Here is a 25,819-nt window from a genome sequence, read left to right on the forward strand (position 1 = left end):
GACCTTGACCTCACTTTTCTTAAATTTGCATTTTGCTTAGTTTTAAAGAAGTCATTTAGATATTTGATGTAAGCTTATGCATTTATACATAATTTCGTGAGAATTTATTATCTATATCCAATTTTTAGCTCTACTGGTCACAGACCAGAATAGCCTTTGCGATAGTAAGTTGTCCTTCGTCCGTCCGTCTGTCTGTCTGTCTGTCCATCTGTCTGTCTGTCTGTAAACAATTTTTCAAAATGCTACTTATCCTACAGTTTTGGTCTGATTTCAATGTAACTTGGCACACAAGTATACTACACTAAGTTTCATAATTCTGTGTATCAGTTTTTGATTCCGGTGAATGGTGTTGCCATGGTTACTAAAAATAGAAATTTCTGTGAAATACTTTCAAAATGCTACTCCTCCTATAGTTTTGGTCTGATTTCAATATAACTTGGCACACAAGTAGACTACACTAACATACATAATTCTATGTATCGGTTTTTGATTTTCAATTTATGGTGTTGCCATGCTTACTAAAAATAGAAATTTCTGTGAAATACTTTAAAATGCTACTTCTCCTACAGTTTTGGTCTGATTTCAAAATAAATTGGCACATAAGTAGACTACACAAAGATACATAATTATATTTATCAGTTTTTGATTGCGATGAATGTTGTTGCCATGGTTTCTAAAATTAGAAATTACTGTGAAATACATTCAAAATGCTACTCCTCCTACAGTTTTGGTTTGATTTCAATATTACTTGGCACACAAGTAGACTACACTAAGATACATAATTCCCTGTATTGGTTTTTGATTTCGATGAACGATGTTGCCATGGTTACTAAAAATAGAAATTTCTGTGAAATACCTTCAAAACTCTACTCCTCCTACAGTATTGGTCTGATTTCAATATAACTTGGCACACAAGTAGATTACACTGAGATACATAATTCTGTATATCCATTTTTTGATTTTGATGAAGTGTTGCCATGGTTACAAAAAAGACGAGTTTTTTTTTTTAAAAAAGCTGAAATTTCTTTGAAATACTTTCAAAACATTACTTGTCACCCACGTGGCGCAGTGGTAGAACGTTTGCTCTAGAGTCGCAGAGTAAGGAATTGATCCTTATGTCACGGGTTTGAATCCCACTGTGGGACATGGAGACCGGTCCTTCGTATGAGAATGTATAAACCAAGGTCCCATGTCGCAGTAGGTGCTGGCACGAAAAAGATCTCTTACTGCTCAATGGCCCTGAGTGCCGAGCATAGGTCAAGATTTGCAGCTCTCCATTGGCAAGTGGTGGCGTCTCCATATGAGTGAAAAATTCTTGAGAGGGATGTTAAAAACAAACAAACAAAATATTACTTTGCCTACAGTTTGGTCTGATTTTAATATAACATGGCATGCAAGTAGACTACACTGAGATACATAATAGTTTTTATTTTTTTTGATTTTGATGAATGATGTTGCCATGGTAACTAGATTCAAAATTTCTCTAAAATTCTTTTAAAAGGCTACTCTTTCTACTGTTTTAGTCTGATTGCAATTCATTTTGCAACAAAAAGAGAGTAAAACAAGGATTATTACTTATTCATTGCTGTTGCAAAGTTTCAAGTCCAAGTGCTACCGGTACTTTTCTCTTCCTTTGTTATAAGTACAAACAAGTAGAGCTACAGTCTTGACAGAGACTTCTGGTTTAGATTTAAATTTCAATTTTAAAGAAACTATTCAAGATATTCTCATCAAACTTCATATACTAATACAAATTTTTATGTTGTATAACTAATATACTCTTGGCAAGACATTCATGTCCTATGTACATATTTCTAGTTTATTATTGGCCTGGTAGTGTGGTGCATGGCTTCTTTCTAGGTTGGGCTAGTGGGTTAACCTTTTAGCTTGGTAGAGGACTGGACTGGCATGTCAGATGTCCTGGGTTCAAATCCAAGTAGAGGCATATATATATCTCTGTTAAACCAACGTCATCACTTTTGCATTATACCTCAAAATACACTAATAACTTTGTTTAGAAACTAGTGTCAATTAATGAAGTATTTTTTCTAAATGTTCTGCTTTGAAATGATTCTGTGAGTTCAGTAAGTATGTTGATATGGCTGTTAATTCAAAGTGTGTGGTGATTTTAACATTGCAAAAATGTTCGCCACCTCAGTTAGGTATCCTTTATTATGGTATTTGTGATTTTTCTATTTCTTGCCATCAATAATGTAATCACATTTCAGAAATTAATCAACTTTTCCTACACTAACAGGTTTATTATGCAAAGATGACTCACTCAGATATTTCCATGGAAGGTTATTACCAGGGGTAGACAAATAGAATTTTTCAGTACTTGCCCTCGGACAGGTTACCATCGTAAAATTACTTGTCCTACCAAAAATATGCTTGTCCCACTTTTTCTTAATTAACATAAAATTAAAGCATTATCGTTAAACATTAAATTATTTCTCAACTGATACACTACATGGGGACCAAACTAGACATAAAATCACTTAATTTTTTGCACGGAAAAATTTAGGGGTAAGTCTTGTTCCAGGGAGATTTCTTAGCTTGTGCAGTGCGCATAATTTAAACTTTTCTCTGTATTACTTTAACATCCCCAAGATACTGAAAGAGAAAAAAAAAATTTTTTTTGAATATTATAAAGCATTTGATTATGAAAACCACCACTGCATGTCGATTGTGACTTTCAGTGATCGCCAGTCAACAGCTCCAATTTTAATATCAGTATAACACGTTTGTACTCACAGCATGAATTTTTACATTATTTTTTACAATACCTAAAAAGGTCTAAAATCCTCTTCAACTTTTTTGACATGGAATCGATAGCTGCTATGTTTTTACGTCCTGTGTGTATTTTAACTACACATAAATGGGTAAATTCTAGAGGAGTTCCGACCGAGTATTCGATGTAGTGATGAACAGCAGCGAAAAACAGGTGCTCTACTGTGATTCATTACATTTCAACAGCGATAAAACAAACAACATTTGATTTTTTGTTAACTGGAGAAGCACTTGTCCGCGGGCAGGTACCACTTATCAAATAACTTGCCCGCCAAACAAAATTGGTTGTCCCGGGCGTCGGGCAATGCTATTTGTCTAGCCCTGTTATTACTACAGTGCAGCAAGAGTTGAATCATAGGGGCATCATATGTCTTCTGTTCATTTCCTGAATGTAAAGAATAAAATACCATATAGCAGGTTTCTTTAGAGGGTGTAAAATTTGGCCTTTTGCTTGCTCAAAGGTATGCCATTAATTTTGGCGGAAATTTTTTTTGGCGGACAAACAGTTCCTTGATGTGTAAAGTAGAGGAAGTTCATCTTCTGGATGTGTTTTCAGTACGTTTAATCTACGCTTGAATACTGATTTAGGCAAGATTTTGAGTAAAAACCAACACCAGAAGAGAGATATTTTGTTTAACAACAGACTGAACAAGGTTATTTTTCTTGTATTTAGTACTCAAAAGCAAGGGTGCAAATTTAGCGATTAAAATTTTAGTGGGCTACTTTAAAACCGCTATAATAAACCAAAGTTAGCACCCCGCTAAAAATTCCTACTATACTTTAGCTTACTTTCATTTCTTAACAAAATTCATCAACTTATAATCAAGAAGACACTGCTTAAAATGTTGGAAGTGAATTTATTTCAGTTTGATCAGGTCTGGTGATATGATATATGTCATTCCAATTTTTTCAAGTACCCTGAGGTTGCTTTCATTAACAAACATGTTTGTATAATATATTATTCTAAACTATTGTACTTGGTAATTAAGGATGTACCTTGATTAATTTGATAGTTTGTGATGCATGAAATATTTTGGTCGAGTCAGTCATGCCTTAATTGTATAAATTCTTATGTAATTTTATAAATACATGTATACATGATTTTTCCTATTAATTTTGTGGTTAGTTTATGTCTTTGAAAAGTATCAAAGCAATTGCTACATGTACAATTACTGGAACAATTAAATTGTAATTTTTTATTGAATTCTTTTGTAGGAAAAAATGCATCAGATTAAGAGTAAACTTATGAGAGAATTCTTCACCTGTGTGTCATGTGGCATGAAGTTTCCCAGGGCCTGCTTAGTACAGACACAGAAAAGAGGCTACTCACAATTACCTAAGTCATCCAGAAAAACAGAGATTAGGAAAAAACTCCATGCCTTAGATAACTTGCCTAAAGCTGAGAGGGTGTATGTGTGGGGATGTGCATCGACAGGGGCTCTGGGTAAGTATAAGAGAGTGTATGTGTGGGGATGTGCATCGACAGGGGCTCTGGGTAAGTATAAGAGGGTTTGCATCAGCAGGGGCTCTGGGTAAGGATGAAAGGGTGTGTGTCTGGGGGTGTGCATTGACAGGGGTACTGGGTAAGAACTCGGTAAGAATGAGAGGGTGTATGTGTGGGGGTGTGCATCAACAGAGGCTCTGGGTAAGGATGATAATGTAAGTATGACTATTTTGTGTAAATGTTAAGTGTTTGTTCACCCACTTAACAAGCATTCTGAGAGTATTGCATTAGCAATACTAGTCCTCTACCAGCAAGTGTAATCTGGTTCCCGTTAAGAATTGAAAATGTCATAATTTCGTCAAAAATCAATGAAGCGGGACAAAATGCAAACTTGATCTTTAACTAATCAAGGTAAAGTCATATACCAAAAATCAGCTCAATATCTGAAAGCGTTTAGAAGAAAATTGCGGAAAACCCTTAAAAATTGAAAAGGCCATAATTCCGTCAAAAATCAGTGAAGCGGAACGAAATGCAAACTTGATCTCTAACTCATCAAGATACACTCACATACCAAAAATCAGCTCAATATCTGCAAGCGTTTAGGGAAAAAGTGTGGAAAACCAAGTGGGACAGACTGACAGACAGACAGAGGGACAGACGGACAGACAGACTCAGAGGAAACTTATAGTCCCCTCCGGTTTCACCGGTAGGGGACTAATAATGATGTAAATCATGGATATTTTGTGTACCTACATGTTAAGTGCTTCACCCAGCTTGATCATTAATAGGCAACTGATCACAACAATATTTGCCTGATTTTTAGAGCACCTCACTCCAGGAATTCTTTACTTACAGTATCCCCCCACCTCTCTCTCTAAATAATTTCACTGTTTTAAAACTTTCTAAAAAATAATACAAAAGGTGTGTGACAAAAAATCATGAAAAAATTCCAGGTACTATCTGACTAAAAATATCTCTGGAGTTGATATGCTGAATATAAATGTTATATTTACTAACATGGAAATTTATATTGCAGCTTTGAACATAAATCAGATAATTACACAAGATTCACTCATTTAGGCATCAGCTCATACATTAGGAATAAGGAAAAGAAACAGAAATTTCTGGCACAGATGAGTAGACCGGCAAGACTGCGATTTCTACTGGAGAACAATCTAATGGTGAGTCAAGCTGTATTGTTACAATCACACAGAGTAAAAAAGGTCCCATATATGGTCGATAAACTTCATGAAAACTTTATTACCTATTTAAGTACAGTGAAACTTGTCTAATCCGGATGTTGTCTAATCCGAAATCTTGTCTAATAGGGTGTTAAACAAGTCCCATTGCAGTAAATTCCATCGTTTTAAATTTTGTTTAATTCTGAATGTTGTATAATCCGGCCAATTTATTTTGAACTAGTGGTGTTCATGTCTGGATTAGACAAGTTTTACTGTAATATGAAATATGCATTTGTATTTGATTTTTAATCAGATATATAATTTGTTTTGAGTGTCCAATGGGATGATTAATAGATCAGAACACTCTTGAAGTGTTTATAAGAAAAGTCACTTGCAGGGGTCAACTTGTCTCCAACAGAAAATTCCATAATTCACATATATACATACCATCTGTTCCATTGTGCCATGAAGCCTTTCAATACTTTGATTTTGTAGGCCAGATCTCTGGATTGTGGGTATGGTTTTACAGCCTTAATTCTACAAGGAACTGATGGGAGGAGAAAACTGTATGGTTGTGGAATCAACACTGACTCTCAGCTTGGATTCCACAAAAGCACTGCCAAAACAGGTTAGCAATTAAAAGGTAGAAAAACAGCATGAACTTGATTGACATTTAGCGCACCTGAGCCAAAAGCCCAAGGAGTTTTTCTGGTCAAAATTGTTCATTGTCTGTCTATTGTCTGAATACTGTTCTCTGCTAACCTTGCAGATGTTCAATTTCTTCTCCAATATTACTCGACAATGAGCCAATTTTTAACCAAACTTGGCAGAACATATTCTTGGGTGAAGGAGATTCAGGTTACTACAACTGAAGGGTTATAAACCTTTTCAAGAACAGAAGATCAATAGATAAACAAAAATATGGTAGGGGTCATTTCAAAACCTTCTAAAGAGCCACTGGACCAGAAAAAAATAAACCTCTTATAAAATATTCCTTTTATAGTGTGGAGTCAAATTTGTTCAAATCATGGCCCCAGAGAAGGCCTCTAAGTGACCACTAAAATTTAGTCGCCTGCTGGCTCCTAATCAAAAAAATTTAGTCGCCGGTGCGATTTTTTAGTCACCAGGCAAATTTAAAAGCTGATGTTTGTCAATATACAGATCCACTGAATTAGTCACAGGAAAGGAGGGTTCTTTCAGAATTGTTCTCCAATCGATGAACTAACTGGGATGTGTGTGCACTGATGAGATGCGAAATTTCGTTTGCAGGTGTCTGACTAAAAAAACAGAAAAAATGACAAAGAGAACACAAGACATGTCCATTGCTAAATATTAATCTTCTTTCCTCCTCTTTAGGAGCAAAATGTTGATAGTTCTGGAATTTGACGATCGCCAAGTCAATTTAAAATGGTTGCCAAATTGGCGACTTATAGAGAAGTTTTAGGCACCAATAAAAAATTTTAGGCACCATGGTGACTCAATTACTTAATTAGTCCCCAATAAGAGCCCTGCCCCAGGGGTTATGATGTGATTACAACAGAGGTCAAAGTTTATCACTGTGACAGAAATAAAGGCTACAATTGTAACCTTGATATCCAGCCAATATATGCCTAATTTTAAAAAATTGTTGAAATCATGGAAGTTCATACCAAAAGGGGTTTCATTTATCTGCATATTTATTTATCAGAAATGTGACTCAGGTGGGTATTGTGGCCCTTGGGCCTCTTTTCTGTAGTTGCTAATCTTTCTGAAATGGAAAAAAAATATGAAATCTTTAAATATAGCGACTAAGTACTTTTCTTTTTCATAAAAGTTGGTTGTATTATTGGAGACAGATAAGTATGATAGAAACTGATTTTTTTCAACTGAAAATAAGTGTTTGAATCACAGATACAGTGCTGGATTACATAATAGAACCTGTGCTGATTCCTCTACCCTTGGAGTGCCCCGAATCTACTGAGGTGATAGATGTCTCTTGTGGGCGTGCCCACACTTTAGTCCTCACAGACAAGGAAGGGGGTAAGTGATGTATCAGCAAGGGGCTCTGTAAGGGAATAGAATCATTAATGGGGAGATAAGGTATAATCTTCGATGTTACACATAATAAATTTTTTTTGGGGGGGTGGGGGGTGGGGGGGTAAATGAAAAATGAATTTGAAAACAAATGAAGGTGACATAAAAATCTTTACTTTTGAAAAAGATTGTCAACCTTGGCTGCACATCAGTTTTCTTGGAGTGAAAATTTTCAATGTTACCTTCAGCTACATGCCATATTTATATATTATTGGTAAGGAATTGTGGTAGTGAAAGAATAAATTCTTGGAATTAACTTTCACACTGAAGTTGCTTGACAAGTTTGCAGCTTTCAATTCATATTTCTGTTGTTTTTAAATGTTAGTCTTTAGTCCTCACTACACTTGCTATTATATTGAAACTAGTATTAAGGACATGTTAAACTTGCCACTTCCCACTGTTTTTATACCCCACGCAACAAGTTGCGTGAGGTATAATGTTTTTGACCCGTCCGTCAGTCAGTCAGTCAGTGTGTCAGTCAGTCAGTCCGTCAGTCCTGTTTTTTTGTCAGCGCAACTCCTCATAAACCGCTGCACAGAATTTCGTCAAACTTTGCAGATATTTAGGACACAATGTGTAGATGTGCATATTACCAGGAAATTCCGATTCCTTTATTTTTTCTCGGAATTTCGGCACTTTTCAACTTAGATTTTTGGCCATATCTTGAATATGGAGATGAACAGTTTGTCAGCGCAACTCCTCATAAACCAATGCACAGAATTTGGTCAGACTTTGCAGATATTTAGCACACAATGTATAGATGTGCATATTACCAGGAAATTCCGATTCCTTTATATTTTCTTGGAATTTCGGCACTTTTCAACTTAGGTTTTTGGCCATATCTTCAATATAAAGATGAACAGTTTGTCAGCACAACTCCTCTTAAACCGCTGCACAGAATTTGGTCAAACTTTGCAGATATTTAGGACACAATGTGTAGATGTGCATATTACCAGGAAATTCCGATTCCATTATTTTTCTGGGAATTTCAGCACTTTTCAACTTGGATTTTTGGCCATATCTTGAATATAGAGATGAACAGTTTGTCAGCGTAACTCCTCTTAAACCGCTGCACAGAATTTCGTCAAACTTTGCAGATATTTAGTACACAGTGTGTAGATGTGCATATTACCAGGAAATTCCGATTCCTATTTTTCTGGGAATTTCGGCACTTTTCAACTTAGGTTTTTGGCCATATCTTGAATATAGAGGTGAACAGTTTGTCAGCGCAACTCCTATTAAACCGCTGCATAGAATTTAGTCAAACTTTGCAGATATTTAGCACACAATGTATAGATGTGCATATTACCAGGAAATTCCGATTCCTTTATATTTTCTTGGAATTTCAACACTTTTCAACTTAGATTTTTGGCCATATCTTCAATATAAAGAACAGTTTGTCAGCACAACTCCTCTTAAACCGCTGCACAGAATTTGGTCAATCTCTGCAGATATTTAGTACACAGTGTGTAGATGTGCATATTACCAGGAAATTCTGATTCCATTATTTTTTCTGGGAATTTCGGCACTTTTCAACTTAGGTTTTTGGCCATATCTTGAATATAGAGATGAACAGTTTGTCAGCACAACTCCTCTTAAACCGCTGCACAGAATTTGGACAAACTTTGCAGATATTTAGTACACAGTGTGTAGATGTGCATATTACCAGGAAATTCCGATTCCATTATTTTTGCCTTAAGAGTTTTGCCTTTTATTGAAGAAACTTTCCAGCTAGGTAATAAGAAACTCCACTGGAATCAGCTTTTTATAATGAAATTCTATGTGAAATATTTTATGACCTTAAAAGACCCCTATTGATTTTGAGATCAAAATATTAATGGTTTAACACAAACACACACTCACACACACACCATCTTCGATAGTTCTCTCCCCCCCCCCCCCCCCCCCTTCAAATTGGTGTGCTTTGCCTTAAATAATTTCATAAGTACAGTATATAAACAGATTCATATGACTACATCATAATTTTGTTTCCATCAATTATTTAAATGTGTAAACTGTCATGTGTTGGACATGGACTTACACTCATTAACAAATCGAAATCACTGAGGAATTTAAATAACAGTTTGTCAGCATAATTCCGGCACTGAATTTCCTGAAACTTTGTAGGTATTTCAGAATAATGTATAGATTTGTATATTACCAAGAAATTTTGATTCCATTGTTTATCTAGAAACTTCAGCCCAGTTAAATTTGTAACATACAAAGATTTGAATGTCCTTATATGCAAGAAGTTTTGATGTGATGATTTTTTGCAAGTAATGCCCCTTTTTAGCTCACCTGAGCTGAAAGCTCAAGTGAGCTTTTCTGATCACATTTTGTCCGTAGTCCGTCTGTCCGTCTGTCCGTCCGTCTGTAAAGTTTTCACATTTTCGACTTCTTCTCCAGAACCACTGGGCCATTTTCAACCAAACTTGCCACAAAGCATCCTTGGGTGAAGGGGGTTCAAGTTTGTTCAAATGAAGGGCCATGCCCTCTTCCAAGGGGAGATAATTAAGAATAAGTGAAAATTTGGTGTCTTTTTTTAAAAATCTTCTTCTCAAGAACCATTGGGCCAGAGAAGTTGAAACTTATGTGAAACCTTCATTACATAGTGTAAATTCAAGTTTATTCAAATCATGACCTCCCAGGGGTCGGGTGGGGCCACAATGGGGGATCAAAGTTTTACATAGGAATATATAGGAAAATTCTTTAAAAATCTTCTTCTCAAGAACAACAAAGCCACAATTAGTCATATTGATACGAAATCATCCTCAGGTAGTGTAGATTCAAGTTTGTTCAAATCATGACCCCCGGGGGTAGGGTGGGGCCACAATAGGGGATCAAAGTTTTACATAGGAATATATAGGAAAATTCTTTAAAAATCTTCTTCTAAAGAACAACAAAGCCACAATTAGTCATATTGATATGAAATCATCCTCAGGTAGTGTAGATTCAAGTTTGTCCAAATCATGATGCCCGGGGGTAGGGTGGGGCCACAATGGGGGATCAAAGTTTTACATAGGAATATATAGAAAAAATTCTTTAAAAATTTTCTTCTCAAGAACAACAAAGCCACAAGTAGTCATATTGATACGAAATCATCCTCAGGTAGTGTAGATTTAATTTTGTTCAAATCAAGACCCCCGGGGGTAGGGTGGGGCCACAATAGGGGATCAAAGTTTTACATAGGAATATATAGGAAAATTCTTTAAAAATTTTCTTCTCAAGAACAACAAAGCCACAATTAGTCATTTTGATATGGAATCATCCTCAGGTAATGTAGATTCAAGTTTGTTCAAATCATGATGCCCGGGGGTAGGGTGGGGCCACAATGGGGGATCAAAGTTTTACATAGGAATGCATAGGAAAATTCTTTAAAAATCTTCTTCTCAAGAACAGCAAAGCCATGATTTGTCATATTGAAATGAAATCATCCTCAGGTAGTGTAGATTTAAGTTTGTTCAAATCATGACCCCCGCGGGTAGGGTGGGGCCACAATGGGGGATCAAAGTTTTACATAGTAATATATAGGAAAATTCTTTAAAAATTTTCTTCTCAAGAACAACAAAGCTACAATTAGTCATATTGATATGAAATCACCATTAGGTAGTGTAGATTTAAGTTTGTTCAAATCATGACCCCCGGGGGTAGGGTGGGGCAACAATAGGGGATCAAAGTTTTACATAGGAATATATAGGAAAATTCTTTAAAAATCTTCTTCTCAAGAACAACAAAGCCACAATTGGTCATTTTGATATGGAATCATCCTCAGGTAATGTAGATTCAAGTTTGTTCAAATCATGACCCCCGGGGGTAGGATGGAGCCACAATGGGGGATCTAAGTTTTACATAGGAATATATAGGAAAATTCTTTAAAAATCTTCTTCTCAAGAACAACAAAGCCACAATTAGTCATATTGATATGAAATCATCCTCAGGTAGTGTAGATTTAAGTTTGTTCAAATCATGACCCCTGGGGGTAGGGTGGGGCCACAATGGGGGATCAAAGTTTTACATAGGAATATATAGGAAAATTCTTTAAAAATTTTCTTCTCAAGAACAACAAAGCCACAATTAGTCATATTGATATGGAATCATCCTTAGGTAGTGTAGATTCAAATTTGTCGAAATCAAGATCCCCGGGGGTAGGGTGGGTCCACAATGGGGGATCAAAGTTTTACATAGGAATAAATAGGAAAAATCTTTTAAAATCTTTTCAAGAACAGGAAAGCCGTGATTAGTCATTTTGATATTGAAGCATCCCCAAGTATTGTAGATTCAAGTTTGTTCAAGGCATCCTCCAGTAGTAGTGGTGGGGCCATAATCGGGGATCAAAGTTTAACAAAAGAATATATATAAGAAATATCTTAAAAAATCTTCTTCTCAAGAACAACAAAGCCATAATTAGTCATATTGATATGGAAGCATCCTTAGGTAGTGTATATTCAAGTTTGTTCAAATCTTGAACCCCCCCTCCCTTCCTACCCCCCAGGGTAGGATGGCAAACATCTTTAAAATTCCGTTTCAAGAACAGCAAAACCATGATTAGTTATATGAATATAGAAGCATCCTCAGAAAGTTTAGATTCAATTTCATTCAAAACATGGCAACTGGGGATAGGTTATGCCTAGAACAGTTGATCAAAGCTTTACGTATGAATATATAGAAGAAGAAATCTGCTGACAAAGAACAGCAGGGCCATATTGACTCAGGTGAGCGTTGTGGCCCATGGGCCTCTTGTTTGAATTATACTGTGTATTTAAAATGCACTGTGCCATTCATTACGTGTTGCATTGTCGAGTTTTGGGGAAGCGTGGGGTATGTGAGCTTGCTCACTTTTTCTTTCATTTTTTTTTGGAGGGGTGTGGGGTGTGGTGGGGTGGGGGGTTTGTGATATATTTCTAGCCACAGAGTAGGTACAACTGCAATTAATAATGCCTGTTTTGTGTTATAAAACAATCCTTCAACAAAGCATTTAAATATGGATATTGTTCTTCAAATTCTTGAATAATTGTGGATATATTAAAATAATTTTTTATCTCCTAAGAGAAGCCAGCATGATCATGATGATATGTTAATTTTCAATGTATACATGTATAGGGAGAAATCCTTTAAAAGTTTTTTTTCTAAGAAAAAGGGGAATCAATTGTTCGATTAATGCGAAATCACTTATTTTCGTGGGGTCAAATTTTCATGGTTTAAGAAAAAAATCACTGGTTTGAGGGGATTTAATTTCATGGTTAAAGGAGAAATATTATAAAGCAGTATATAAGTATATTTGGTAGAGGATTTGAATTTGTGGGTCTTTGCATACCATGAAAACAACGAAAATGAAACCCCAACAAAAATTTGTGCTTCACAATATTATCTTGTACAAGTACAGTTGAACTTCAGTATCTCGAACACGAATATCTTGAATACCATGGATATGTCAAAGTGATTTTGAAGTCCCAAGTGCTATTATTTCTTAAGTGTTTTACCCTAGATATCTTGAATCCTCCGATATCTCGGAAGTATTTTCTTGGTCCCTTGAAGTTTGAGATAAAGAGGTTTGACTGTATTTTGAATTCATGTGTAATATGCTTCTTTAAAACATGGTGTATCTGAGGTTATTTGGAGAGAGAGAGAAAGATGGAAAGAAAGAAATGGTTCATTGTTAAAATATCAAATATAATTTTCACTCCCACAACTTCCTTTGTTTTAATAGATTTATTTTTTTAGTTGGATGTTTTCAAACAAAATCAATTATCACTGATTTATGATTTGAATGTCAAATGGAGATAATGTCCTGTATGTATCAGACTTGCTAAGAGGATTTACATGTAAAACAAAGAATTTAAAAAAAAAATCACTATAAGTAATAGAACTCCAAACCAATCACAAAATTCCTTCAAGTGGTTAAATATTTCCCGTGTCTGAATGGATCAAATAAATATACAATTTGTGTAGGTGTTATTTTTTTTGAAGGGGACACTTCTAATTACTGTAACAACATGTACATAAAAATTAGCACAATCATCTTCATCTGGTAGCACAATAATTAATTCATTAATTAATTGCACCTGAGTTTTTAAATAGTATATGTTTTTGTTTTAATCATATTTTAGCGTGTACGTAAATTAGCAGACAAGAACCAATGCGAAAGACACTTAAATATAATTACCCACTAAAATAAGTACATTGACAGTATTAAGGTCATCTCCCCCACAGAAGAAAACCCCTTTTTTTTTTTAATTAAGATTATTATTTGCAAAAACTTGAAAATTAATGATACTGATGACACTAAATTTGAGTTTTCAGGCCCATGTGACCAATTGCTATCTGTTTTCATCCATCAGAATGCATTATTTTTTGTACTTAGCAGATATGAAATATCTGTATTTTTTGTCAATTCATTCCTCAGCCTCATGGTCAGCTGTTTTCTTAATGGCCCTCTTTTTATATTGACCTATCTCTCTCTCTGTCCAGCATCATGAGCAGAGTAGCCACCATTGTTGGTCTGTTGTTTTAATGGAACACTGAGCCCAATAGCAGGGAGGGGGTAATCGTAATCAGTATTTGTAATCAGCTGTAATCATTTACAGTTTGCGGTGTAATCATGAGTAACAGTAATCATCCATTTTTCTGATTACAACTAATTATAATTTAATTGATTACTTTGAAAAAAGTCTTTTAATCATGATTACTTTTTGATTACTTTATGATTACAATGATAAAAAAGTTCAAATATCATGGTCTTTGATGTTGTTCAGGGAATATTTTTCAGTGTGCAAATTTGTTTATATAAGCAAAAATTATCATAAAAATTATAGGCTTTATCTTTAATTGCCTTCAGAAATGCTTAAAATCAGGTCCATTGACCAGGCAATGAATGAATTCTCTCAGTTCATAGCTATATTCAATAGACAGTTCAAAATACTTTGCAGCTTAGCAATTCACCTGTTGTGGCTAGATATATATACTGAGGAAAATTACTACAGGGTCATTTTAAAGTTTGATTTTTTTTGTTTCATTTAACATGTAATCTGTCGCCCACGTGGCGCAGTGGTTAGAGCGTCTGCTCTAGAGTCGTGAAGTAAGGAGTTGATCCTTATGTCGCAGGTTCGAATCCCACTGTGGGATGTGGAGATCGGTCCTTCGAATGAGACCGTATAAACCGAGGTCCTGTGTCGCAGTAGGTGCTGGCACGAAAAAGATCCCTCAATGCTGAATGACCGTAAGTGCTGAGTATAGGACAAAATTTGCAGCTCTCCACCGGCAAATGGTGGCGTCCCCACATGAGTGAAAAATTCTCGAGAGGGACGTTAAATAACATACAAACAAACATGTAATCTATGTTTTCCCTGTAAATCTTTAAGTATATGATCAAATGTACCTTTGTGATGTGTATTCTAAAAATCACAATTTGTTTGATTTGCATAAAAAAATAATTGCGAATTAAATAGCAATAAAACACAGGTGGTGTACTGATATATGGTCAGCTTGGGTAATTATAATAGTGAACTAACCATTCTTGTCCAGTCAAAAGTGTAAAATCTAGTAAAACCATCTAACAATTAACAGTTTAATTGAAAGGTTTATCACTCATATCAATATGGTCAATTACATATATAACAGTATTACTATTATAACAATTGAGATTATTCCCCGAATGTCAACTAGCTATATCAATATAATTATCACAATTAAGAGGCCCTCTAAGGGGGCACAGGTAGCATTTATCTGTGTTTTCTTGATTGAACAGTCTAAATAAAATACATTTATTTATCTGATAAAAATTACTTACTAAAGCACAGTTTATTAGTCCCCTACCGGTGAAACCGGAGGGGACTATAGGTTTCCTCTGAGTCTGTCTGTCCGTCTGTCTGTCTGTCAATCTTTCTGTCTGTCTGTCTGTCCCTCTGTCTGTCTGTCAGTCTGTCCCACTTGGTTTTCCGCACTTTTCTGATATTGAGCTGATTTTTGGTAAGTGAGTGTATCTTGATGAGTTACAGATCAAGTTTGCATTTCGTTCCGCTTCAATGATTTTTGACGGAATTACGACCTTCTCAATTTTTCAGGGTTTTCCGCACTTTTTTCCTAAATGCTTGCAGATATTGAGCTGATTTTTGGTATGTGACTTTACCTTGATGTGCTATAGATCAAGTCTGCATTTCATTCCGCTTCATTGATTTTTGACGGAAATATGGCATTTTCAATTTTTAACGGGAACCAGATTACACTTGCCGGTAGGGGACTAGTATTGCTAATGCAATACTCTCAGAATGCTTGTTTGATTAAATAACAACTATAATTCAAGACCCTAAACAAGTATTTTTCATATAAGTGTCTTTGGAAGTTGCGATGTCTGTTTCCTGCGAGCTCTGTACAGCGATGATTTGGCAATGTTGAAGGTTGGCAAGTTCTCGATGACCTGTTTGCTGGTGTCGTCCCATTGGTGTCTCAAAGGATGTTGAGCTCTTCTGTAATAATAGAGGGGATTGGTCAAACTTGTTCTGTGCATGGCTTGGTGATTGAATTCATGATTTGTCTGGCTACAACTTTGTTTTTAGTTCACAGCTTGGACCATGGCTGGTTAAAACAGCTAAATAAATGTTAAAAATAGCCATTTATTTTGTCTAGGGCAAAAATATCCACAAGTAGATCCCAAGTAGTAGGATATGGTGTTTTTCAACAGATAAATTCCATCTAGTAAAAAATAAAACTAAAGGATAATGAAAAAGACATGAAATGAGGGTAACGACTCTAGGAATGACATTTGTATGATCTTTTTTTTCTGGGTAAGTGAAAATCAATTGAAGGAGTGACTAAGAATCTTAAGACTCTGACCGTACACATTTTGGTCTGTCTGGCTCTATGTCTTTCTTTTTTTTTAGCTCACCTGAACTGAAAGCTCAAGTGAGCTTTTCTGATCACCCATTGTCCAGCATCTTTCCGGTCTTGGGTGAAGGATTCAAATTTTCTTTCAATGACAGATGATTGAGAAATAATGAAAATATTGAGGAATCATTGAAAAATCTTCCTCTTAAGTACCTCTGAGCCAAAAAGACAAAATGAATGTACAGTAAAACTTAGTTAAATTTTCAATATTTTGTATAGAGCACAAACTCTGGTCTAAAATATGCAAGTATTAAATGATGGAACTGTTTCTGAAGATTATGAAACGTTTTATCATTTTGGATTGAGGGGTGCGCTCATATTCTTATTTTTGGCTGAAAGCACTACTTAGGTGAGTGTTGTGGCCCATGGGCCACTTTTTTTTTTAAATGCTGTGAATGGAGTCAGTGAAAAACAATTTTCTAAGTGCTTTGGACACCAATAGTTGTGAATTAACTTTTTTAGCTCACCTCGACGAAGTCGAGATGAGCTTATGCTATACCCCCGGCGTCGGTGTCGGCGTCGGCGTTAGCGTCGGCGTCCCAGGTTAAAGTTTTAGGAGCAAGTCCCATTCCCAAGTAACTATAAGCCCTACCTGGACCAAATTTGCAGGGATGATGCATCTAGGGATGGACAGTACAAAACTTGCTTCGGATGCTGGTTCTGACCTAGATTTTCCAGATGAGTGACCAGGTTAAAGTTTTAGGAGCAGGTCCATTCCTAAGTAACTATAAGCCCTAACTGGATCAAACTTGCATAGATGATGCATCTAGGGATGGACACTACCACACTTGCTTCGGATGCTGGATCTGACCTAGATTTTCCGGATGAGTGACCAGGTTAAAGTTTTAGGAGCAGGTCCATTCCCAAGTAACTATAAGCCCTACCTTGACCAAACTTGCATGGATGATGCATCTCGGGATGGACACTACCACACTTGCTTCGGATGCTGGATCTGATCTAGATTTTCCAGATGAGTGGCCAGGTTAAAGTTTTAGGAGCAGGTCCATTCCCAAGAAACTATAAGCCCTATCTTGACCAAACTTGCATGGATGATGCATCAAAGGATGGACACTACCACACTTGCTTCGGATGCTGGATCTGACCTAGATTTTCCGGATGAGTGACCAGGTTTAAGTTTGAGGAGCAGGTCCATTCCCAAATAACTATAAGCCCTACCTTGACCAAACTTGCATGGATGTTGCATCTAGGGATGGACATGGCCACACTTACTTCGGATGCTGGATCTGACCTAGATTTTCCGGATGAGTGGCCAGGTTAAAGTTTTAGGAGCAGGTCCATTCCCAAGTAACTATAAGCCCTACCTGGACCAAACTTTCATGGATGATGCATCTAGGGATGGACACGACCAAGCTTGCTTCAGATGCTGGATCTGACCTAGATTTTCCAGATGAGTGACCAGGTTAAAGTTTGAGGAGCAGGTCCATTCCCAAGTAACTATAAGCCCTACCCGGACCAAACTTGCATGGATGATGCATCCAGGGATGGACACTACCACACTTGCTTCGGATGCTGGATCTGACCTTGATTTTCCACATGTGAGACCAGGTTTAGATTTAGGAGTAGTCTTGTTCCCAAGTAACTATAAGCCCTACCCGGACCAAACTTTCATGGATGATGCATCTAGGGATGTACACTAACCAACCTGCTTCGAATGCTGGATCTGACCTAGATTTTCCACATGAGTGAACTTAGCCATATTTTAACCAAATTAGCATGGATGATATCTAGGGATGGACACTTCCAGACTTGCCTTGGATTCTGAATCTGACGTACATTTTCCAGATGAGTGACCAGGGTAATTTTTTTGGAGTAGCTATATAATATTATGGCCTGTTATGATTAAACTTGCATAGATGGTGCATCTAAGGATGAAAACTTCCAGACTTGCTTTGGATGTTGGAAGTGACCAAAATTTTCTTGATTACTAAACAGGTCAAAAGTTTTTTGAGCAGGTCTATAATTAAATCAAACTTGCATGGATATTGATCTTGGGATGTACCCTAACTAGAAAAAAAATATGTGAAATTTGCCTTACATGTAGATAACATTCGTCGAGGTGAGCTTCGTAATCTTTGATTACCTATGTTTTGTTTTTTTTTGGCAAAAACATATTTGTTTATTTGTATTTTGGGAAAGTTGTATTCTGTATGTAGCACTTTATTCTGTGTGTATCACCTTATTAAGCAAGTAATAAACATGTTTGATTTTCAGCGGTGTGAGAGGAGGAAATACGTTATCATTAAAAGAAATCGGAATGTTTATCTTCATAAAATGCATTGAAAACAATGATAAACATTAATTTTAAACCTAAGCATAAATAACGCCCTGAATGATTGGTTGAAACCTGATGAAAACAATGCTGCTTTAATCACTATATCCTGTTGACATAGCCTACACAGGTTCTAAAGCTTTTAAAGTAGTCACTTTACCACTACTTTTTATTACAATGAGAGGAATACAGTAAAACATACTTATAACCAAGTCCCAGGGACAGAAATTTTGGTTTGTTATAAACGTATTTCGTTAAATCTGTTTAGTTTATGATATATTTCAAAGCCAGGGGGAATGAAAATATCTTTGCTGTAAGCATCAATTCATTATAAGCATGTTCGCTATAAGTGTGTTTTACTGTATAGAACATGAGGTAGAGCCCTATAGAGAGACTGCATTGACTTTTGTCTTCTTGACAATGTTACATATAGCCATTCTGGACTGGGGTTTTAGATAACAGAAATGTGCTTGCTAGGAGAGCTTGAAACTTCAAGAGAGAGTCAAAGATTTTTATACAATATATCAAGTTAGTAGTTTCCTGCCCTCGGCCTATTTCACTTGATTGATTTTACTGTACTGTAAAATGTACATTTGACTCGTACAAACAATATCTTATTGCACACCTGTTTGATTCAAGTTTTTATATACCTTAGAATTACCTGGTAACTGGTCTCACAGTTCCTCTGTTTGTCTGTCTGTTTGTCACTGTCTATTGTGTCCAAATCATAATTTTGTATTGGAGAAACATTGGAAGCTCATACCTATTTGGTATCATTTTGTAAGCTAACTTGAGTTTAAATTGATGTAATTAATAGCAACTCTTTTGTCAGTTTACAGTTTGGGACACAATGCTTATGGACAGTGTGGCCGGAAAATAATAGAAGGAGAAATATACAAGTAAGTCAGTTTTAAATGTCTCCCCAAAATAAATTTGGCAATATTTACATTTGCTGTGTTTTTCTACTAAGCCAACTGTGAAATTGATTTGAATGCCATTTTTCGTGTATACTCAAGTGTAGAAATATGCACGGAGAAACTCGCACTAAATTAACATCACAATGAGCTACAGAGATGTTAATAAAAATGTAACGATATATTCAAACTCTGGGTGTATTTTTGGTGCTTTTGAACATATAAAACATAAATATAAGGAATGTTTTTAAGTTTTGTGTGAGTTATTGGTGTGTAAATCACACAGACTTGCATGTAGGCATATTTTTCATGAAGCGCTGTCACGCTTCATGAAATATGCCTACATGACAAGTCTATGTGATTTACACACCAATAACTCACACAAAACTTAAAAACATTCCTTAATTGTTGTCTCTAATATTTTCTCATGGCCATAACAGTTGAACACTTGATTGAGTTGGGCTCAGACTATCAATGATCTAAAGGTGTGCCCTGGCCTTGACTTTAGGTCATATCTTAAATTTCAAGGTCACTTAGCATTGAGATAGTGAAATTGTGTCTATTATTAAATCTTAAACCCTTGACTGAAATATTGGAATATATTCAAATTAAATTAATTTGAGTATGTGTTAGCTGATCACCCACTTTTGTCCATTTCCAGGGGAAGCCAGGTGATAAATAAGGTGTCTGACTTACCTAGTGACATAATTAAGGTAGGCATACATGTAGTAACAGAGTGCTTCTATTAGTCGATCTGTGATATATTTATCACAGTTAAATATGTTAGACTAACAATGTAATATTGACATAGTTTGAGATGTCATGATGAACCAGATGAACACTTGAACTTGGGGGGTTTCCTGAACTCCCCACAGGCCTCCACAATCTGAGCTATCTGGCCATGAATGAACCTGACTGATCACCACATTCCACCCTCCCTTTAAATGTCTTTGTCCCAGAAATACACATAAGTACATGTATAAGAAAAATACATTAATTATCAAATGTAAAAAAAAAATCTATAACCTTAGATGTTTTTCTTTGCTAATTATATAACTCATAAGACTAAACCACATCTGAGAGTCCTTATTTCAATGATTATTGTCCTAATTCATTAACAAGAATTTCAGCTTTGATACAGGTAAACAGGTGGTTTTACTTATAAACAGGTGTTAAATAAATAAATGTTATTCACAACCTAATTTAATACCAACTTGTTGTTTGTTTATTCAGGACAGTCAATGATAGTTCACAGTTTTTGTGTCTCCTGCATAGCAATAGGAAGCAAATAATGAAAAACATGGAGATCTGTTTGTCTGTTCTCTGTCGTTGTTACTGGGTCATAAGGCCAGTACTCCATGCTATTAGAAAAATAGATTTTTCATCATAATTAATTCAAATTGATTAAGGCTAGAATGTTAATTCTCATCATCTTCTGTTCACTTGTATCAAATTTTGCTTTTACTTGTATCATTCAAAAAGAAATCTTATTTATAATTTAAAAGCACTTGATTTCAGCATACCTTGCGGGACAAAATTAGACAGAGATGGCCTTTTACTTAACTGTTTTATAAGGGAATAATAGTTATTTATCTTCGTAAGAGTTATTCCTCTTACCAGAGGGTCAGTGAACCTTAAGAAATACCTGACCATCATTTGGTCAGACTGATTATTGACTGAAAAATTATCAATCGTTATAAAACAAGAATTTTAATTTAGAAATTTTGAATTAAGAACAGATTCAAGTCAGAGATAGATGTATTTGTTCATGAAGTAGGATTTCTCTACTTTAATGTGGTCTTCTGTAAGTTTTTTTTTATGTATAATATTGTAAGGTGAAATATTTTTTCAATAAGAAGACTGTTATCCATACAGTGGATTTAACATGAATAAAACATTAGAAGCTACTGTCAAAAATGACAAACTCTCTTCTGTTTGGCTCAAGGGTAATCCAGAATGTAAAAACTTTCAGGGTTTTTCTCTTAATGTTTTTTAGTCCACTACCGGTGAAACCGGAGGGGACTATAGGTTTCCTCTGAGTCTGTCCGTCCGTCCGTCTGTCTGTCTGTCTAGCTGTCCCTCTGTCTGTCTGTCAGTCTGTCCCACTCGGTTTTCCGCACTTTTCTTCCAAACGCTTGCAGATATTAAGCTGATTTTTGGTATGTGAGTGTATCTTGATGAGTTACAGATCAAGTTGGCATTTCGTTCCGCTTCAATGATTTTTCAAGGAATTACGACCTTTTGAATTTTTCAAGGTTTTCCGCGATTTTTTTCTAAACGCTTGCAGATATTGAGTTGATTTTTGGTATGTGACTTTACCTAGATGAGTTATAGATCAAGTTTGTATTTCGTTCCACTTCATTGATTTTTGATGGAATTATGGCATTTTCAATTTTTAACGGGAACCAAATTACACTTGCCGGTAGGGGACTAGTATTGCTAATGCAATACTCTCAGAATGCTTGTTTTTTATGAAATGAGGGGATAAAGTCTTAATTACATAATTACTTCATAAGTTTGAACAGAACAACATTTATCTGCTATTGGCTCAGTCATTCTTTTGACTGGGAAGTTACTGAACTTAATGACATTTAAATGTATAGAAAAAAAAATCTATAGCAAATTAATGTACAAAAATAGCAAAGGTAAGTCCTTTACATCCTACAGATGTGGTAAACAGAAGAATTTGAAAATTAAGTCATATGATTTTCATTAGAAATATTCCTTTAAATGCCTTCTTATGACCCTGTTAAGGAAATTTTTAGGTCAACTAAGTCACTCAGGGGACAACTTTTCAGCTTCTTTCTTTTTACGTCTGAACCAAGTTCAAACAAATTTGATACATATAACACCTATGGGTATTAAAGAGAAATAAAAATTATTAATTTCTAAGGTGTGAAATATGAAGATAAGGCCATAATAAAAAAAAATTCCGAGATTCTCATCCCCGCCTGCACCAGTTTTTTACCCCCGCCTCATTTTTTAAAAATTTTATGTTTTTCTTCGTCTTGATCCTGTTTGGATCGGTATTCAACTACCATTCAACTTTCGTTTTAAATCCCGCGAATGTCAGCATGAATTTGACAGCTGACAAGATGGTAATTGCTGTAATATGTATTAAACAAGGATCATTGGTTGTGAAAGACTGGAGATGATGAGTAGTAAGAGATATACACATTTAAATGGACCTCTACTATGACTTTTATTTGGGCATTATAGATAAATCTGCACTGAATGACCAGGTCAACACAAAATCTGCACAATGTAAAAAATGGAAAATAAAATCTGCCCGCCCTCCTCGATTTTTCAAAAAATTTGGATAAGAATATAGGAATTTTGTTATTATTGCCTAACGAACAGTATTCAATCTCGAAAGTCCAATGAAACGATACAAATCTGGAGCAGAGCAAACATGGACCTTGAAATTTAGAGGTGGGCCATGGAGGAGTGAGCATCCCCTGCCAACCGGTCACACCCACCGTGTGCTCCTTGTCATGATAAAAAAAAATGCAAATATCCATAGACAGTTCAGTGTATAAATAATGTCCTAACAATTAGTATGAAAAACTTCAGTCAGCGTTTGACTCAATGATAGGTTGTATGTGCTACATGTAACAAGGTCATTGTATCAACCATAAAACTTGCGAAATGATGACTTCAAACAAGACTGTTGATATCCTTGTTTCATCAACTTGTTTGTCAATAGCTTGCCTTCATGCGTAGAGCATACTCTTGCATATCGAATCAACTGAGAGACATAAACCCCATGCATATGCAGGTGATAAGGGTATATTGCTACATAAGTAAGGGAAGTTGACGATTGAAAGTTGAAGACATCACTTATATCATAAAGCTTTGTTGTTAGGTTACTATTAACGTCTTTTTCTAGTAAAATATCTAAATATGAAACAGATGCATCAGACTCTGTGGCATCTTTTATTTCAAGCTCATTGGGATATATTGAATGGAAAATAAATATTGTTAATTGATAATATGTTGTCAATATATCGAAATGTCAAGTTTTGACTTGCTTGAAGGAAAAAGGTCATAGATATGTTTTTCATCACTTTTGTTTCACAAATCAACTTAAATTCTTTTTGTTGTGACTTCATACTTATTACATAGAGACAGAGTTGCTAAATAAAAGACATTCAGAGATTTATGAAGCTTTCACATCAAAGCTAAAGGTTGTTCCTGCAGTATCTTTCTACTAATTGTTACAAGATAATTAAAGTTGTTTACTGGAAAACACAATTATATAGGTATTTATATAGCCTAAGGGTAATTAATTCAAAGGCCAAGGTCTATTAAAAGATAAAAATTGTTGATATGTTTGTCAATATTTTATGTGATATGATTCCTGACTGAGGAAAAACTTCAGAAGTACTTTGTAACTGTGTATTTGGTCACTTCTAGAGGTCAAGAATAATGCATCATATGCAAGAGAAAATTGATGAAATTCATTATAATATAACAGGCTAAAGCGTGTTACTCAATTTGTTTGCACACACTGTTGCAGTTATGAGACTATATCTTTCAAATAATAACGATTCAATGCTTAACTAGTATTAATTGTAACGGGGACCGTTACAGATGTTCCCCAAACGCTCCCCAACTTCCTTTTGGTGTCTTATTCCCGGTAAGCTTCATTAAAAAAGGCAATCAAGTATATTGGGGTTTTTTTTCTACGCATTACACGCGCGCGCACGGGCATTCATGTACAAAATGACCATGTCAACTTGTCTACACTTTTAATACATCTTTATATTCAAATTTCATTAAAAGATAAAAAAAAAATTCGGTTATATTAAGTATATCTGTCATTTTACGCATTGCACGCGCGCGCACGTGCATGCATGTCCATGATGATCGTGTCATCTTGTCAACACTATTAATATATCTACATATTTCGGGTATCAAATCATTTCCTCAAAAAGTATAAAAGTTACAGCTATATCAAGTATATTGGTCATTTTAGCATTGCGTGCGCGCGCACGTGCATGCATATGCATGTTGACAATGTCGTCTTGTCTACATTTATAGTATGTCTATATATTCTGAGTATCAAAGCATTACATCAAAAAATGTAAAAGTTCTGGCTTTATCAAGTATATTGATCATTTTACTCATTGCACGCGCACGCACGTGCATGCAAATGCATGCATGTGTGCGCTGATCATGTCATGTTGTCTATACTTCTAATATATATTTATATTCTGAGTTTCAAAGCAATTCATCAAAAAATATACAAGTTAAGTCTATATCATTTGTATAGGTTATTGTAATCATTGAGCATGCGCACACGTGCATGAATGTGCATTCTGGCCATGTCATCTTGTCTACACTATTAATATATCCTGATATCCTGAGTATCAAAGCATTTCATCAAAAGATATGAAACTTATGGCTATATCAAGTGTACTTGTCATTTTACTCATTGCACGCGCACGCACGTGCATGCATGTGTGCGCTGATTAAGTCTTCTTGTCTACACTTCTAATATATATTTATATTCTGAGTGTCAAAGCAATTCATCAAAAAATGTACAAGTAAAGTCTATATCAATTGTATTGGTTATTTCAATCAATGCGCATGCGCGCACGTGCATGCATGTGCATTCTGACCATGTCATCTTGTCTACACTATTAATATATCCTTATATTCTGAGTATCAAAGTATTTCATCAAAAGATATGAAAGTTATGGCTATATCAAGTATATTGGTCATTTTACTCATTGCACGCGCACGCACGTGCATGCACGTGCGCGCAAAATGACCTTCGTTCCGCAAATCTACATAACATTCCTATTAACCCTAAAAAGGTTTCAACTCGATCGGATGTATAGTTTCGGAGATCACTCACGGACAAAAAAGTACCCAGGAAGAAAAATAATAATAACTAGAGCAAAGCTCGTTGCAAAGCAACGAGTGGGTCTTCCTTCTTAGCTTGTAAGTTGACGTCGTAATAAAAGGATAAACATTTAATTTCCACCTAAAGGTTACATGTTTCTGTTTAGATTGTCAACTTTGCTAACATTCTCTTTCTTCTTTGACCCATATATCAAGAGACCTCATCTCCTGAACTCTGAATCTGGAGTGAGCATGAGGATATATAATTCAACTGTACTCTCTCCAACAGTACTCCTGAAATTGTATCCAAAACACTAATACTCCCAGACCCTCATTTCTTGAACTTTGACTTTTGATTTTTAATTTCTAGACTTTTCTATTCATCTAACATCTTTGA

General features: G+C 35.5%; 1 protein-coding gene across 1 annotated transcript in view; it reads left to right on the forward strand.

Moving 5' to 3' along the window:
• Positions 1-25,819, forward strand: part of LOC133186867 (RCC1-like G exchanging factor-like protein) — a 55,197-nt gene that overhangs the window by 5,034 nt on the left and 24,344 nt on the right. The window contains exons 2-7 of the mRNA XM_061322239.1: positions 4,006-4,234; positions 5,315-5,415; positions 5,911-6,043; positions 7,306-7,434; positions 19,491-19,557; positions 20,234-20,285. Of these exons, the coding sequence (XP_061178223.1) occupies positions 4,006-4,234; positions 5,315-5,415; positions 5,911-6,043; positions 7,306-7,434; positions 19,491-19,557; positions 20,234-20,285 (711 nt within the window). The remainder of the gene's footprint in view (positions 1-4,005; positions 4,235-5,314; positions 5,416-5,910; positions 6,044-7,305; positions 7,435-19,490; positions 19,558-20,233; positions 20,286-25,819) is intronic.

This window comes from Saccostrea echinata, unplaced genomic scaffold, assembly GCF_033153115.1.
Source record: "Saccostrea echinata isolate AGI-Se365-2 ecotype Australia unplaced genomic scaffold, CSIRO_AGI_Sech_v1 ptg000014l, whole genome shotgun sequence".
NCBI classification, from domain to species: Eukaryota; Metazoa; Mollusca; class Bivalvia; order Ostreida; family Ostreidae; genus Saccostrea; species Saccostrea echinata.